Raw genomic sequence first — 13,990 nt, 5'->3', positions numbered from 1 at the left:
CTAACTACAGGAACGGGCAAGTACTGACAGCACGCTACGCCGCCCCAGCGCTCCACTCAGCACCGCCGGGCGACTTCAATTGCTTTTACACAGGCGGATCGCTGCTTGCGCTGACATCGGTGAGGGCTGCAACACCTGCAAACTTCCCCAGGAAATCCAAGGTTGAGCCTGCAGAGCTTGGACGGCGGCAGCAAAGGCGGCTAGCCTGCTTCGAGATCTGGGGTAAAGCATGGACCGCCCCGAGACCCATGCTACATAGCGCCGCATGACCACGGCCTGCAAAGTTCCCATCGCCGTCGTCCTAGCCCTTGTCGATGCTGCTCGACCCGCCCACCTATCACCGCCTCGCAGCGTTGATCCCGTCGTCTTTGCCCGTCTGTTGAGTACATGCGCTTGCTGCAAGAACCGGTACTGCAACGTCGGGAACCACAGTTGCCCCATTGTAGCAACGGATGTGGAATCAGCCGATGACAGCGACGACAAAAATCTCTCACGCCCTGTACCATTGCGCAGTCCGCGGTGGGTATACTACTGCACCTGACCTTCGGCAGCCCAGGACCCTGACGCTCTCGGTCTGTCGCGTCGCCCTCCTACGCGTACTGGAGCGTCCACCGCGCATGACGGCATCGTCAGGCTACTATCGTCTTTTCGGCCACCCGCTACGCTCGCTTCGGCTTAAGCAAAATGCTGCTTCGCCAGTCGGGTCTGCATTGCCAAATTCAAACTTCGGCTATGACCATGCTGCTATCTCGCAGTTGAGATATTGCAAGAGACCCTAGCCAGTGACGTTGCGCTCTGTGGCAATGAAGATCGGCTGCTGGTGTGCACGACCACAGTAAGCTCGTGGCAGATCTACAATCGAACGGCCACATGGTGGAGCCACGGAGTAATCCTCCAGCGACACCAACGCCATCTACGTCAATCGAAGCACTGTAGAAGATTCATCGAAGGAGCAGGAGCAGCTTTCGAATTCCTTCTGCTGATCGTGGCTGTAAATGTCTCTAAGCCAGTCAAGATCGTCTATGCAAATGCAGTTGTGAACGCACATACCACTTGATCTGCATCCCGGTCCTTGTCTATACTTTCTGACATCTCACCAATTGCTCGCCAAACGCAGTTTTGCTGATCGATAAAATCCCCGGCAACACAATTAGCATGGATCTTCCATCACTTCTGCCGATAACTCTAGGGGCTTGACCTTGAAATGCGAACGTTCGAACTCCTATAATTCATTGCGATTGGTGCGAGGAAAGCAAACACACCATCTTACGATAGCTTGTGTATGTACCAGATTTGCCATGTTCGCATCTGTCAATGCGCGTCTTACCACCGAGCAGCATTCTCGCGGCCGCGTAACGACGACACATTGGACCGCTTGTGCAGCATGACGTGCTTCCTTTGTGTAACCATCGGGACGAGTCTACAGCACAAATCGCGAACATGATGCCGGCCGACTCGGAAGCATATGCAGATATCTAATGACGAGCGTCTGCTTCTTCCCGTTCGCTTCGTGCCCGCTCGAACCGATGACGCACGCCTAACCCGATAAGGATATCCCGGCGCACTCCCCAGACAATTGCCCCTCGTACTTCATCTCGACTTCTGCGAACCGCCAGCAGTGTTGCGCCCTGCAGCTCCACCTATCACACACCTGCATATCGCACCTATGAGCCGTTTGCTGTTGCCATCCGTACTGGGAGCTATTCGGAGTAACAGGTGCCAAAGCTGAGTCTGGAAGCACCACAAACACAACAGATCAGCGTGCATGCAACGCAAAAGCATGGTGTTCCACTCAATTGCACGCAAGGCAACGGCACTATGTATTTTGCCTTGGACATACTGCAGCCCTCGTTCTAGTTCGCTTAACGCAGTCGACAAAATCACCCCATATTACTGCCAGCTGCAGTCGTTTGAGCCTCGACGTTGAGCGCCCAAATATAACGCAGTATTGCTGACGCCCAGCAGTCTACCCACTGTACAGCACCAGGAGAAGCTAGACCTGGTGGGGCTTGACACACGATTGAAGCGACGCTAGGATTTTAGTCTGCAGCTCACGTGCACGCTTGGTACGTACCTCGCCGCATCCTATGATGATGCACTGCCGCTTCGCCACTGAAGCTCTGTACCTGTGACTCTAAGCGCGACCGATGACTTTACGCACAACCCTTTCGATTGAGTTGCGAAAGAGCCAGACCCGACGTCATGCCCACAGCGACACGATCCTGCAGGAGCTGCGGTACTTTTCAGCGTCGTCTACAGAAACCTACCGCTTGGCTTTCATTGCCATCTCCCGATAGGTCAAAACTAGACGTCTTCCGCGGTAGCCGATAGAACGTCTCAAGTCCGCGAGTTGTGCTTGTGACACCTCCGGCTATGGTAAGCTTTCGACCCGGCTCCGCGACATCTCCAACATGATATGTTGAGGCCGTACACTACTCCGATTATGAGGCGTTTATGCACACTCGGACCTAAGGGTGGCTGTTCTTTCGAATGCAAACTTGCTGCAGCATGCAGATGAAGCGAAGGTCAGCGGTTCGCCGCAAGCTATCCCAGGTAAAAGCCACTCGAGATATAGGGTCTAGCCTAGCTGTCATTCCCAACCCTGTGGCTTTGACACGTCCCTCTTACCTGTTGAGACCGTCTCTTGACTTTGTTTTCCCATCAAGTTGCGTACGCACCGTTTAACTTTACGCATCCTGTCGGCTATTTGCGGTCGCCTCATCTTCTTCCAGAAACCCATTAAGCATCACACAAACGAGAATTTCTTCACGGCGATACCTATTTTCTCATACCGCATCCCAACACCCCACGCCGCCGGGAAAAACCCTTTGCCTCCGCGCCCCAGCATTCTCCACACAGTATCCACTCATCTATGCCAGGAAAAGAAGCCCACGGCTCAACAGCGGCAGATGAACAGGCTACTAGCTTTTCGTGAACCTACTAAGTGGACCGATCACGGTGGCTATGTAACGTCACGGCGTCCAGCTCCGCGCCCTGTTGCGAATGGAAACTCTTTACGACACTGATACTTACTCCGAGGTATACTTGCTACAACCTATACTTGCACCGTGTGGCAAGTCAAAAGAGATCTCTTCACGGTAACAGGTATTCCGGCTACGGGATACCGTTCGCAGCTCCTGCATGCTGTTGTATGACCTGCATAATGCTACGCAGCCTGCTGACGCAACACCAAGTCCTTTTTGCGCAGCCCTTTTCCAGTTTCACACGACCGGTATCTGGCATGCATGCGAGAATGTGTATACCGATGTTCGGGCGAGAGATAGGGTTTCGATCTGGGGTGTGAAGGCTAGGCCTGATTGATCGATGTCGGGACGGCAGGTGATGGTATGACGGCATGGCGCTGGGTGCGGAACTGGCCGCTCGCATAACGTACCGAGTTGCTTCCCACCCTACGATCTGGAGGGCTTGCGAAGATCTTCGGGACTTTACTGCGTCGTTTCTTTTGGATTAGTGGGATGAAGAGTGGTGTGGGTGGGAGGTGTAGAAGGCTACGGAGAGTTTAGATGACGCTGCATCACGAACAACGAGTGATGACTGCATCTTCATACAAACCATAGCATGAGTACAGACACAGCCGTTTCGTTTCGACTTGAGTTTCTCTCTTCCGCTTCTTCGTCTAACTTCTTCCAATACTACTTCACCATAATCAACTCAGACTTCTACAGTCACGTACATAACCATCGATTGGAGCGCAACAAGTATGCGCGAGTTCTTCACTCCTTTCATTCTTCACTGCACTCTTCATCAAAATGTCCGTATGCAGTCTGCATCTCGTTCTTGCCCTGTATGAACTACAGTTGTCACCAAACCGATGGCTTGGCAAGTTCACATTCCCATATAAAGTGATCGTTTCTATTCTTCTCTCGATGTCCCATAACCTCTCTTCGCTTTACGCCCCGGAAGCAAAAACGCATCGAGCTTTTTCGAAAGGACGACAATAACATAGTATGTGTGGTCTGTTCCGACGCAATGCACCCAGAAGACTACCAACAAGCTGCTCATGTTTCCTCTCTCTTCTTTCTCTTTCCAAACGTCTGGGTTGCGACTTTCCAAAAGGTATCTCCGCAGAGGCATGGTGCTGAAACCACCGATGCCTGCATACATGCTGCGAGCGACTGTTCGAGAACGAAATCGAAAAAACAAATGCAACTTCTGATGTTCGAAGTCTGTGATGGCTTTGCGAAACACCAAAAGAGCATACGAGTAATTCCCATGTCTGTGGAGAAAGGCACTCCCGAAACAGCACATACAACCCACCTCTCAGCGCCCTTTCTCTGTTCTTCACATATACTTCACCAAAACGTTTCTCAAAACAATTTTCAAAGTTTTTCTTGCTCCCCGGAATCTCTTCCTTCTAAAACACTGTATCTGCGCTTCTGATGGTTCTGCAAAAAGTCAACGAGGATATTGCGATGCTCTCAGCGGTAGCCCTGCCTACAGAAATACTGCACGATCTGTCTCATGTTGTGTCAAAGGCTATGGCTTGCTACATGGCCTCCAGCCCGTTCGCCGCTTAGCACAGCGAAAGCAGTCGAGCTGCTTCCCACCTAGATGACACCAAAAGTTTACGCTTTTCGATACATCTGTGTGAAAGCTACGTGCGGATTTAACATTATGTTCGTTGGTAGGGATATATAACGCTTATCCTCGCGCCGCTCTTTCCTCTCTACTTCCTCCCAGGTCTAAGCATCCTCGAAACGTGTTTTCTCAACAAACGGCATATGAGAGGGACATGTTTGTAAAGTTTCCAGTGGCTACTTCTTCGAATAAATTGACCGACCCAAAGCTCCACGAAATTATCGCCCGAGCATAAGATGTCGACTCTGGCCTTATCCATAGAAATCTACGGTCGAACTTGTCTCCGACTTGTTCACTTCTGCCCGACACTTCACCAAAATTCGCCACTTTCCTCCTATGGTGGGTTTCATCGCTGAGATACCGAGTATCTGTCTGAGTAAGGAAAGATGGGAGAATCTCTGGCATGACCGTGGGCTAGACTAGAGCACATAAATTTCTTACTGCTGCCGGTTCTTCTTCCTTCCTCACTATAGCTTTGATGAGATTTTTTGAGTTTTATCAGAACAACTGGTACGAATATCTATGTCTCCGAAAGGTTCACAATCCGGAATGATGTCTCTGGCTGTTCCCTCCTCCTGCTCTTCCAACCGAGCGTATCCAAAATAATCAAACATTGACCTTATGGGAAGTCGGAGGAAAGCATTCCCTGGCACACAAAAAGCGACGCCCTCAGCCTATGCCTTTGTGCTGTTCGACATATAAATCTACCTGTTGCGCTGCATCTCCTCTTCTTTTACTACAGCATGTTCAGCCACCATACTAAAAGTCTTGGACGATGTCCAAATGTCTCCGGGAAAAGAGCTACGAGCGACGTTCGGATGGATTTGCCTTCTTCCCTTCGTTTTTATGGGTCAAAATTCCTACTCCTACGATATCTTTATATCTACACTAAGGAGCAAGATCCAAAGCATTCTATGTCTACGAAATGTGGCCTGAAAACAAAAGAAATCGCGAATGACATCATGTGTGCTACTTCAGCGCGGATATACAAACCCTGCGTTAACCTTACTTCCTTGTTCCTCCTAAACCTAAACTTTCCATCAATCCTCTCAATCGCTACACCAAAAAAATGCCGAACCTCTTTATGATGTTCCTGGGAAAAGAAAAGCTTCCAGAAAGACTCGCATGTGAAAGGTTCTCTTGTACCCAAGCTACCTCTTTACATCAATTTTGTGCCAGCGCAAGGTTTTTGTGCATTAGCCAGGTTGTGGAGAAAATATTATTGTGCATCATCTTTTTTAGGGATAGAAGAAAGCTTGTGCAGATTGGCAGTGTGTCTTCGCTCACCAAAAGAGCACCAGAAGTACGTCATGTCTTCCTGCTGTACTGTCGCGCCCACATACATAAACCACCTCGACCTCCTCCTACTTCGATTCTGAACATCACTCTATCCTTTCACTGTACCAAAATGGGTGCTGCATGAAGTGATGTTTCCGCAAAAGATACGTAATGTTGTCCATGTGCTTCCTCCTGTTTCCAAAATACAGCGAACCCACCTTCTATGGAGATAGAGAAGCAGACGCGATAGCTCACCTGTCAAAATGATGCAGACCCAAAAATTAGGGAGAGTGATGGCATGCTCTGATTGAGAAGAGCTGAATTCGTTAACTCCGAAAAGTCGGCAGTACCGTCAATATGGTGTTCGTTTGACGGCTGCTGAGTATATAATCTTCTCCAGCCTGGCATTCCTCTTCACCCTTCGTCAAAACATATGTGCCGCTTATTCTCCGGAATGACCGGAACGCCATGCAAATGTTTCTGGAAGCTGTGACATCTATCACACCTGCCGTTCTCCAACCGTCCCTCTTCAACAAACACAACGTGCTACATGCCAATGTCATGAGTGCGGAGGACAGTTTATCAAAATGCTCGTCATGAAAGCCATATGGTCACTGAACACAATCGAGACAAGACTCATGCGAGGAAAGAGGACCAAATTTCTTCAAAAACAACCTTCGACTTCTACACGGCCGACGGGACCTAAAAAGACTTGCTCGACAATGGCATGTCGTGCGCTCCGTTGTGTGCAGTGGCACCAAAAACAGCCAAACGATTTTCATGGAGAGTGAGCAGTGTCACGAAAAGTCCAGGAGAACTGTCTATGATCCTGTCAGAAGAGACGAAACCCTATATGCAAACTTCGTTTCGGGTTTCGTACATGCATATAAAGCCTTGTCCATCCGAGTCTTGTATACTACACCTCCTCGATCCTTGGTCCAAAAGGGTCTTCTTTTGGGTTATGTGCCTGGAAAAGTACTGCCGATCACAGTCATGGTGAGAGCGGCCTGTGGGAGTGTGACTGGATGAACAAAACCGGAAACAGCAAATACCATGTGCTGTCTTTCGGTGCTGCGGAGTATAGAAATAACGCATGTCATATCCCTGTCACATTGGTTTCACAGGCGCCGGTCATGTTGGTCATGTTGTTCATGTCTGCATTTCTCCTAAAGCCGACTGAAGTCTTGTTCATACATAGTCTCCATAACCATATATTCATGATCCTGTGCTTATATCTCAAAGACACCACCCATCCCCACCCTGACATCCACAAAGTCTGGTCTCCACCCCTTATACTGCACCAGCCCCCTCTTAACCTCCCTAACCCTCTCAAGTCTCTTCTTGCCCTCCTCTTCCTGCGCCTGCCTAAACGCATCCTCGTCGATTTCAAACTCGTCCAAGCTGCCCAGGCTCTCCTGTCTCGGCTTCGGCTTGCTCGCCGCATCGCTTCGTCGATGCGCGGGGTTCTGACCTGTGAAGGCTGAGATGCCAGACTGGATGACGTCTTGGAAGGACGAGTGTGTTCGGTTGGTGAGGGCTTGACGAGATGGCGCTCCGGAGAGGTCGACGTCGTCGAAGCTGTTGGAGCTGTTGTAGGGGTGCGAGGCGTCTGCTTGGTCGTCGATGGGAGGCTGCATGTCGCGGCGACGGTCGCGCCATACGCCGCGGCGGAGTTCGAAGTTCTCTTCCTCAAGTTCGCGCACTTTGGCGAGGAGACGATCGCGCTCTTCGTCTAGGAGTTCTTGAACGCTGGAGTCTTCAATGGAGCCGAGATCTGCCTTGCGACGGCGTTGTTCTGCTTCTCGGAGACGCGCGTTCTCATTACTGAGACCTGTTATGCGGGTTCGTAGTTCTGTTGCTTCGCGCTCGATCTTCTTGTGCTCTTGCAAGCGCGTTTGGTTTCGTGAGTCATTGTCGCGGTGTAATTGTGTGAGGGTTTCGATCTTCTTCTCAAGCAGTTCTGCGCGCGAGACTGAGTCCGAAGCCTTGCGGTTCGCCGTGCCCAATTCAGCCTCTAATTGTGCAATGCGTGTCTGCGCAGAGTCGCGATCCGAGCCATCCTTCTCTGCCTGGTCACCAGCCTTGTCCAGGCTCGCCTTGAGGTCCTGTAGCTCAGTCTTCGTCGAGCTTGCCTCTTGTTCTGCCCTTTGCACTGCAGATTCCAGGCTTGTGATCTTCGACTGAAGCTCGTTGTTCTTGTTCGTTTGCTCTGACAGCTGTCTGTTGACGTTCGATATCTCCAGCTCGAGTGACTCGATAGTCGCGGACTTCGAAGCGACTTGTGCGTTCAGATCATCGATGGATGCGCTTTGACTAGGCGATGCGGTCGACGTGCGGCGTATGGACTTGTTGCTTTGCGTTTGCGCCTGCGCAAGCTGTCTCTTTAGCGATTCAACTTCCGCTTTCTATACCGGGGGTCAGTATTCCGTCCCACGCTCCAATGTATCCATAGATGCATACCAGCTTGTCAGCCTCCTTGCCTTTCTCTACCGCGAGCGCAACATCTCCTCGACCTTCTCGCAGCTCCTCTAACTCTTCCTCGCCCTTCTTCCATCTGGTCTGGTTCTCTTCAACTTCGCTTGCCAGTCGCTTGTTCTCCTTCTCAAGCTCCTCAATCTTCTGCGCTTGTTCACGGTAGACCTCACTCGCAACCCCTCCTCCAGGCGACAGAGGCCCACCAGCAGCTCCCGAGCGGTAGAAAGACTCAGAGCGTTGTCGCGAATCAACGGCGACTGAAGGCTTGCGACCATGCGACGGCTTGGGTACGGCTAGCTCCGAGGGCTCGTCGTCGTCCTCTGCGGGTGGCTCCGGTACGCTTGTCGCTTCTACAGGTTCTGGCGCCACTTGTTCGGGCTTCTCTTCGGGAGAAGTTGCTTCGGTCGGGGTTTCAGTCGAGGGTTCGGCTTCAGCGGGTTCCTCAGTCTTGTCTCCCTTCTTCTTTCCACCACCCGCCTTCTTCGCCTTCTGCTTCTTCAATTGTTCATACTGTTGTAAGTGTCAACATCTATTCAGGAGTGAAAGATCTCGTTCGGTCTCCGATCCAAAGAAGACACCATTACCAAGTGCATCTGAGCAATGGCAACCTTCAGGAAGTAATGAGACATGTAGAGGGAGGACGTACGCGTTTCTTCGCCGCTGCGATCTTCTCCGCCTTCTCCTTCTCTTCGTCTGCCATGTTCGTTCGCGATCGTGTTGGTGGTGTTCAGGGTCTGGAGGTAGCTGTGGAGCTGTTGAGTAGCTGTTGCGGGGAGCTCCAGTCGTCACTGCTCGGTGATGCCAACTTGCCCGCACCGCGAAAGCGCGCTAACACGGACCGAGACTAGCTGCATTTCACGATGCTGAAGTTTGACGCGCATTTGGCTCTGCTACGAGGAAGGAACTTCACTGCTGAGAAGATCTTATGTTTGACGTCAATTCAAAGTTGAAACATGTATGGCATCCACGCATCACCTAAGTTGACTAAGACAGCGCCGACTGGAGCACTTCGGACCTACGATACGCATCCAAAGATGGTATACGTATCACTCAAATGTACCATTTGGCATCTCAAGAGAACCTTGGAACCGAGAGATGTGTCCTGGTCTTCCACTCTATACACCAGTGTACTCCAAGACTCACTCCAGCCCATTCCTACCACCTCACCGCCGTATTGTCATTGATCATGCCATCCACCCCACACAAAGCACATCCCCCCATCTCCATCTCCCCTAGCAACGCACCCCAAACACCCTCACCAGCACAGCACAGCCTCAGCACCACCCCTCGCTTCGCCATCATCCCGCACCCCAGATTCTGAAACACCAAACCCGCCCTCGCTTGACTCGTACCTGCATCGCGTCGCTCACCTTGACTCAATCTCACCACCTGACACTCCCGAGGTCCATCTACAAATTAAATGATCACCAACGCAGCCGCCTGCCTCCCCTGCATATCTTGCTAACCCCACACGCGTAAGCACAACGCAGATAATTGAGTGCGGGAACGAGACAGGAACAGGAAAAACGGTCGGCCAGCGGCCGTACTATTGATGAACGGCAATCCTTCATACAACAGTGCGCAGACTCGGCGCGGAGGTTTCAGCGTGATGGGGGCGGCTTTCGTAACGACGGTCGCATGTCCTTCCCGCACTCTATGTCACTTTGCACTTTACCGTTTAGACGGCGTGGCTCTGACTAAAGTCATGCATGGGCGTGGACGGTGGCGGCTCGCTCGGGGCAAGTGAGATGAATCTTGGTTCTTGTCCCGCTGTCACGCGGGCGATTTGATGGGATAGTAGGGGCCAGTGCGCGATAACGGCTTTGCATGAGCTGGTGGCCAGTTCTCTGGTTCTGGGTTTATTGTCGGGGGAAGAACTGATAACGGATAAGTGAGTAGACAGGCATGTTGGCGTCAGAGACATATTGCAAGCGGCTCAAGGTAAGCGATGGGTGAAGAAGCGAGATTTGCATCGTCACAACCCAGCGGGGAGAGTTGTTTACTGAAAGTGAGAGTCATGAGAGAGAACAGAAAGGCCAGGTAGATGATTCAGAGTTTGATTGTTTTTTCAAGATTGCAGCCATTCATCCAGCTCAACGCACTATCTATCCTTTCAAAAGCTCATGGTACAGATTGCCCAACGAGATTTGCCGCCATGTTCAAAGTACATGTGTCCCACCATCCTCAGCTTACTACAGCATACCGTGATGTATGTACTGCTTCATAATAAACGACTGTCAAGAAAAGCAAGTAAAGAAAGAGTCCTGTCGTAAAATGTCTCCCAAGGGGCAGAATCGACCGTCTCTGAGAGAGTGTGTGGATGGTATAAGCAAATATATACCTCCAATAGAGTGTGGAGCAAGGAAATTGAATGTGCGGTCGGTGTACGGTTGCCGCCGCAGTGAAAACCAGTCAAAGTATGCCAGGTGAGGATACATGCAAACATGCAAACCACAGTATTCCTAGATACCCATCCTCCTAGTACTCATAAGGAAAAAGATGCTGTTCAATGAGAGTAAGAAAAAGTCCGGTTCGCGTATGCATCGCAGGTTGGTAATGCGCCATTAAATATTCATCGCTTGTAAACTCCGTGGTCATGCGAGAGGGAAAAGGTGATGTATGTGCTCATGCAAGCACAGACATAATGTCATATGATGTGGAAACAGCTATTGGAAAGCAAACTGTAAGTCGTCGGTTGGGGCAAGAGCCAAAGATGTACAAGTCGTGACAATAGTGAACACTTCAGGTCTTTGATGGGGAAGAATCTCTGGTATGCTGGAAGAACTTTTTCAGTCTGCTTCCAATATTCTTCTTCTTTTTGTCTTTGGTAGGCTCGCGGTGTTCTGACTGTGGACGCTGCTCAATGGAAAGCTTGCTGCGCTCGCTGAAAGAGGAAGAGGAAGTTCCCATCAGCCTTGAAAGACTAGCAATGCTAGAGCGCTTGCGACGGCGAGACTCAATCTCACTGGGATCGGAGGAGAGAGACGACGTGCGGTCGCCAAATCGACGGGGACTGACAAGCGGGAATGCATTCTGCATTGCACTGGTCATCGTCGATCTGGAAGAAGTCAGAGACGGGACCTCCGTAGATATGCGAACTTCAGGTCCAGGCTCGCCAAAGCGGGGAGAAGGCATCACGGGGTAGTCTGTCATCGAGGAAGCTGCGGTGCCTCCACGGCCGTTATCGAACGAAATCTGACTGGATCGGCAGTCTGGCGATGAAAACGAAGAGGTAACTGTGTCAGGTGTCATGAGACTTTGTTGACCCAGCGGGAGCGACAAGTTCATGGCAGGTTGATGATGCTTTGGCGAATCCTCCATTGGCTGGGCGGTGACAGTGGAGTCGGACGAATGTGTGAGTGATGATGTGCGGGGCTCCTCATGATCTTCCACAACTTCAAAAGGTTCTGAGGCCTGTGTTTGCTCAGAGACATTCTCGCTGGACTCAACAGGTACTGCTCGAGGAGACAGTGGCTCAGATGCGTCAACTTCTTCGTGCTTCGCAGTACGCTTAATGCCAAGTCCGTCGTTGAAGTTCCAGTTGATAGCAGTGCCTTCCTGCTTCGCATCTGCCTCCACGACCGAGATTTTCGGCTCTTCAGGTTCTGCAGCAGTAGACTTTGCCTTCGCAGTCTTTGCTGGAATCGCCAGCGTTAGATCATCTTCGGGTTCCTCCTCTTCGAACACATCGGCCATAGGAGAAGCATTAGCAACTGCTGATGGTCGGTTTTCAAAGGGTACCAATTCAGGTGCGCTCTCCGTCCTCCTGTGCGAAGGCGCAATGCCGCCAGCACTGTGCATAGCTCGTCGGTGTGCCGAAAAGCCCCGCTGATGGGTTCGAGGGCTCGTGCCATTGGGAGTGTTGAAGGGTCCAAGTGCGGCATCAAGGTCGATCACTGGGCTCATGATGTCAGAATCAACACGTTTCAGCTCACGTGGTTGCCACGAGGCGTAGTCGGTGTCAATCTTTGGTAGAGGAACTGAATTCTCGGTAGGGGAGACGATGGTGACTGTGGTGTCATCGTCAAAGTTGGGCTCAAAGTCCATCTCGTCTGATTCATCCGAGTCTTCAGTGTCCATTGCCGCATTTGGTGGTGTCGGAGATCGTGCCTTTGCCTTTTTGCTGTGCTTTCCTTTCCTAGTGATGATGGAGTTTGCCCATGACTTGACTTTCCGGGGTTTGCGACCGCTTTTGCGCGATGCAGCTTTCGGCTTTGCGGCGACCTGTGCTGAGTCATCATCTTTAGTGGGTGATGCTAGAGGTGTGTCGAAGGATCTGGAGAGTGCAGGGTCGGAGGCGCTGGTAGGAAGGGTATGAACTGAGTTGTCACTGCGGTCCTTTTGGAAGAGACTTCGTCGCTTGGCTTGTACTTTCGGGGTGGGCGCGGTTGGCGAGATGGGCGAGATGGCGGACGTGGGTCGCTTGCGTTCCAGGACTTCGCCATTCAGGCGGCTGCCCATGAATTTGTCGAGCACCATTCCAGCTGTGCTTGGCCGGTCCTCGTCTTCAACTGTGTTTAGGGTTGTGCTAGGGCGTCCTGGTCGCACAGGCGCCGGGCTGCTGCAACTGACAATCGACGACAGGCTGTTGGCAGCTGAGTGTCCCCTGATCGTTGAGATTTCAGTCTCAGAGGAGATGGTGGAGAGCGGACGGATGGTCTCGATTCTATCGGAGAAGGTAACACGGGCCCTTGATGGTGGTCGCGCCTCATCGTCTGCGCCATTTTCGCGTAGCGAGGGTTGCGAGACAGATCTGTTGAACTTATGGCCAAAAGCGAACTGGTTACCCTCGGAGGGTGTGTTCGGCGCGCTGCCAGTTCGTGCTGGAGCAGGTGGGTTCATGATTGTAGTCAGGTCGTGAGAGGAGATGGCACCCGAGCGACGATGAGCGTGTCCGCGACGACCTGCTGGCGGACCCGGACGCAGTGTCGAGCTTGGTGTAGGAAGGACATCCTCTCCCTTTGTTGGGCTGCTGCTCATCAAGGCGGTGCCGCCGGGTCGCACGTCACCGCCAATGAACTCGCTTCCTCCGCGTCTGTGGCCATGTGCCGGCTTTGACGGCGATACTGGTACAGGCAGTGTCGCCGGTGACTGTGGTGGTGAGGATTCAATGGTAGCCGGCTTTGCTGGTCCTGCAGGATTGAAGGAGAAGTCTGGTAGAGCGTTAATAGACTTCTGCCGGTAGTGCGGCATGGAGCCACGACGGCCAGTTGGATATGCTTGCAGGGACATCGGCCGCGAGTTTGTGGGTGCAGGCTCTGAGGAGGCGGTATCTGGTCCTCGCATGGGGAAGGAGAATTCCGGGTTGGGGATGAGCTCAATGGGGCCGGCATTGGAGTGTTGTCGACGCTGGTAGAGCGGTGAGCCGACGCCAGCCTGCGACTGTGTAGCCCGGTGTCGTGGCAGGGCAATTTCGGCCATGATGAGTCTACTAGCTGCCCTGTCGGACGCAGCGATCTGCGACGATGGGGCTTGACGAGATTAGAGATGGTACCGCCAACGGACGCGCAGCACAATGCTTAATGTGCGAGCTAGACAGGCGGTGCGTTCCAGGGACAGCTCGCCGGACACGCGAGGACAGAGTGTGGTTGGAAGGGTGTTGAATGGGGTGCTACAGGCGTGGGCACAGCGGGCGTGA

General features: G+C 52.1%; 1 protein-coding gene across 1 annotated transcript; it reads right to left on the bottom strand.

The window, feature by feature from the left end:
- Positions 1 to 10,946: 10,946 nt before the first annotated feature.
- BKA58DRAFT_30930 (uncharacterized protein) lies at positions 10,947 to 13,990 on the bottom strand. The gene has a single exon (XM_046167234.1). It carries the CDS (start codon positions 13,771 to 13,773, stop codon positions 11,095 to 11,097), a length of 2,679 nt encoding a protein of 892 aa, XP_046032020.1. The 5' UTR covers positions 13,774 to 13,990; the 3' UTR covers positions 10,947 to 11,094.

The sequence above is a fragment of the Alternaria rosae genome, assembly GCF_020736505.1.
Source record: "Alternaria rosae strain MPI-PUGE-AT-0040 chromosome Unknown BKA58scaffold_1, whole genome shotgun sequence".
NCBI classification, from domain to species: domain Eukaryota; kingdom Fungi; phylum Ascomycota; class Dothideomycetes; order Pleosporales; family Pleosporaceae; genus Alternaria; species Alternaria rosae.
Note: the sequence above shows the minus strand (reverse complement) of the source record. Positions and strands in the feature narration are given on the sequence as shown.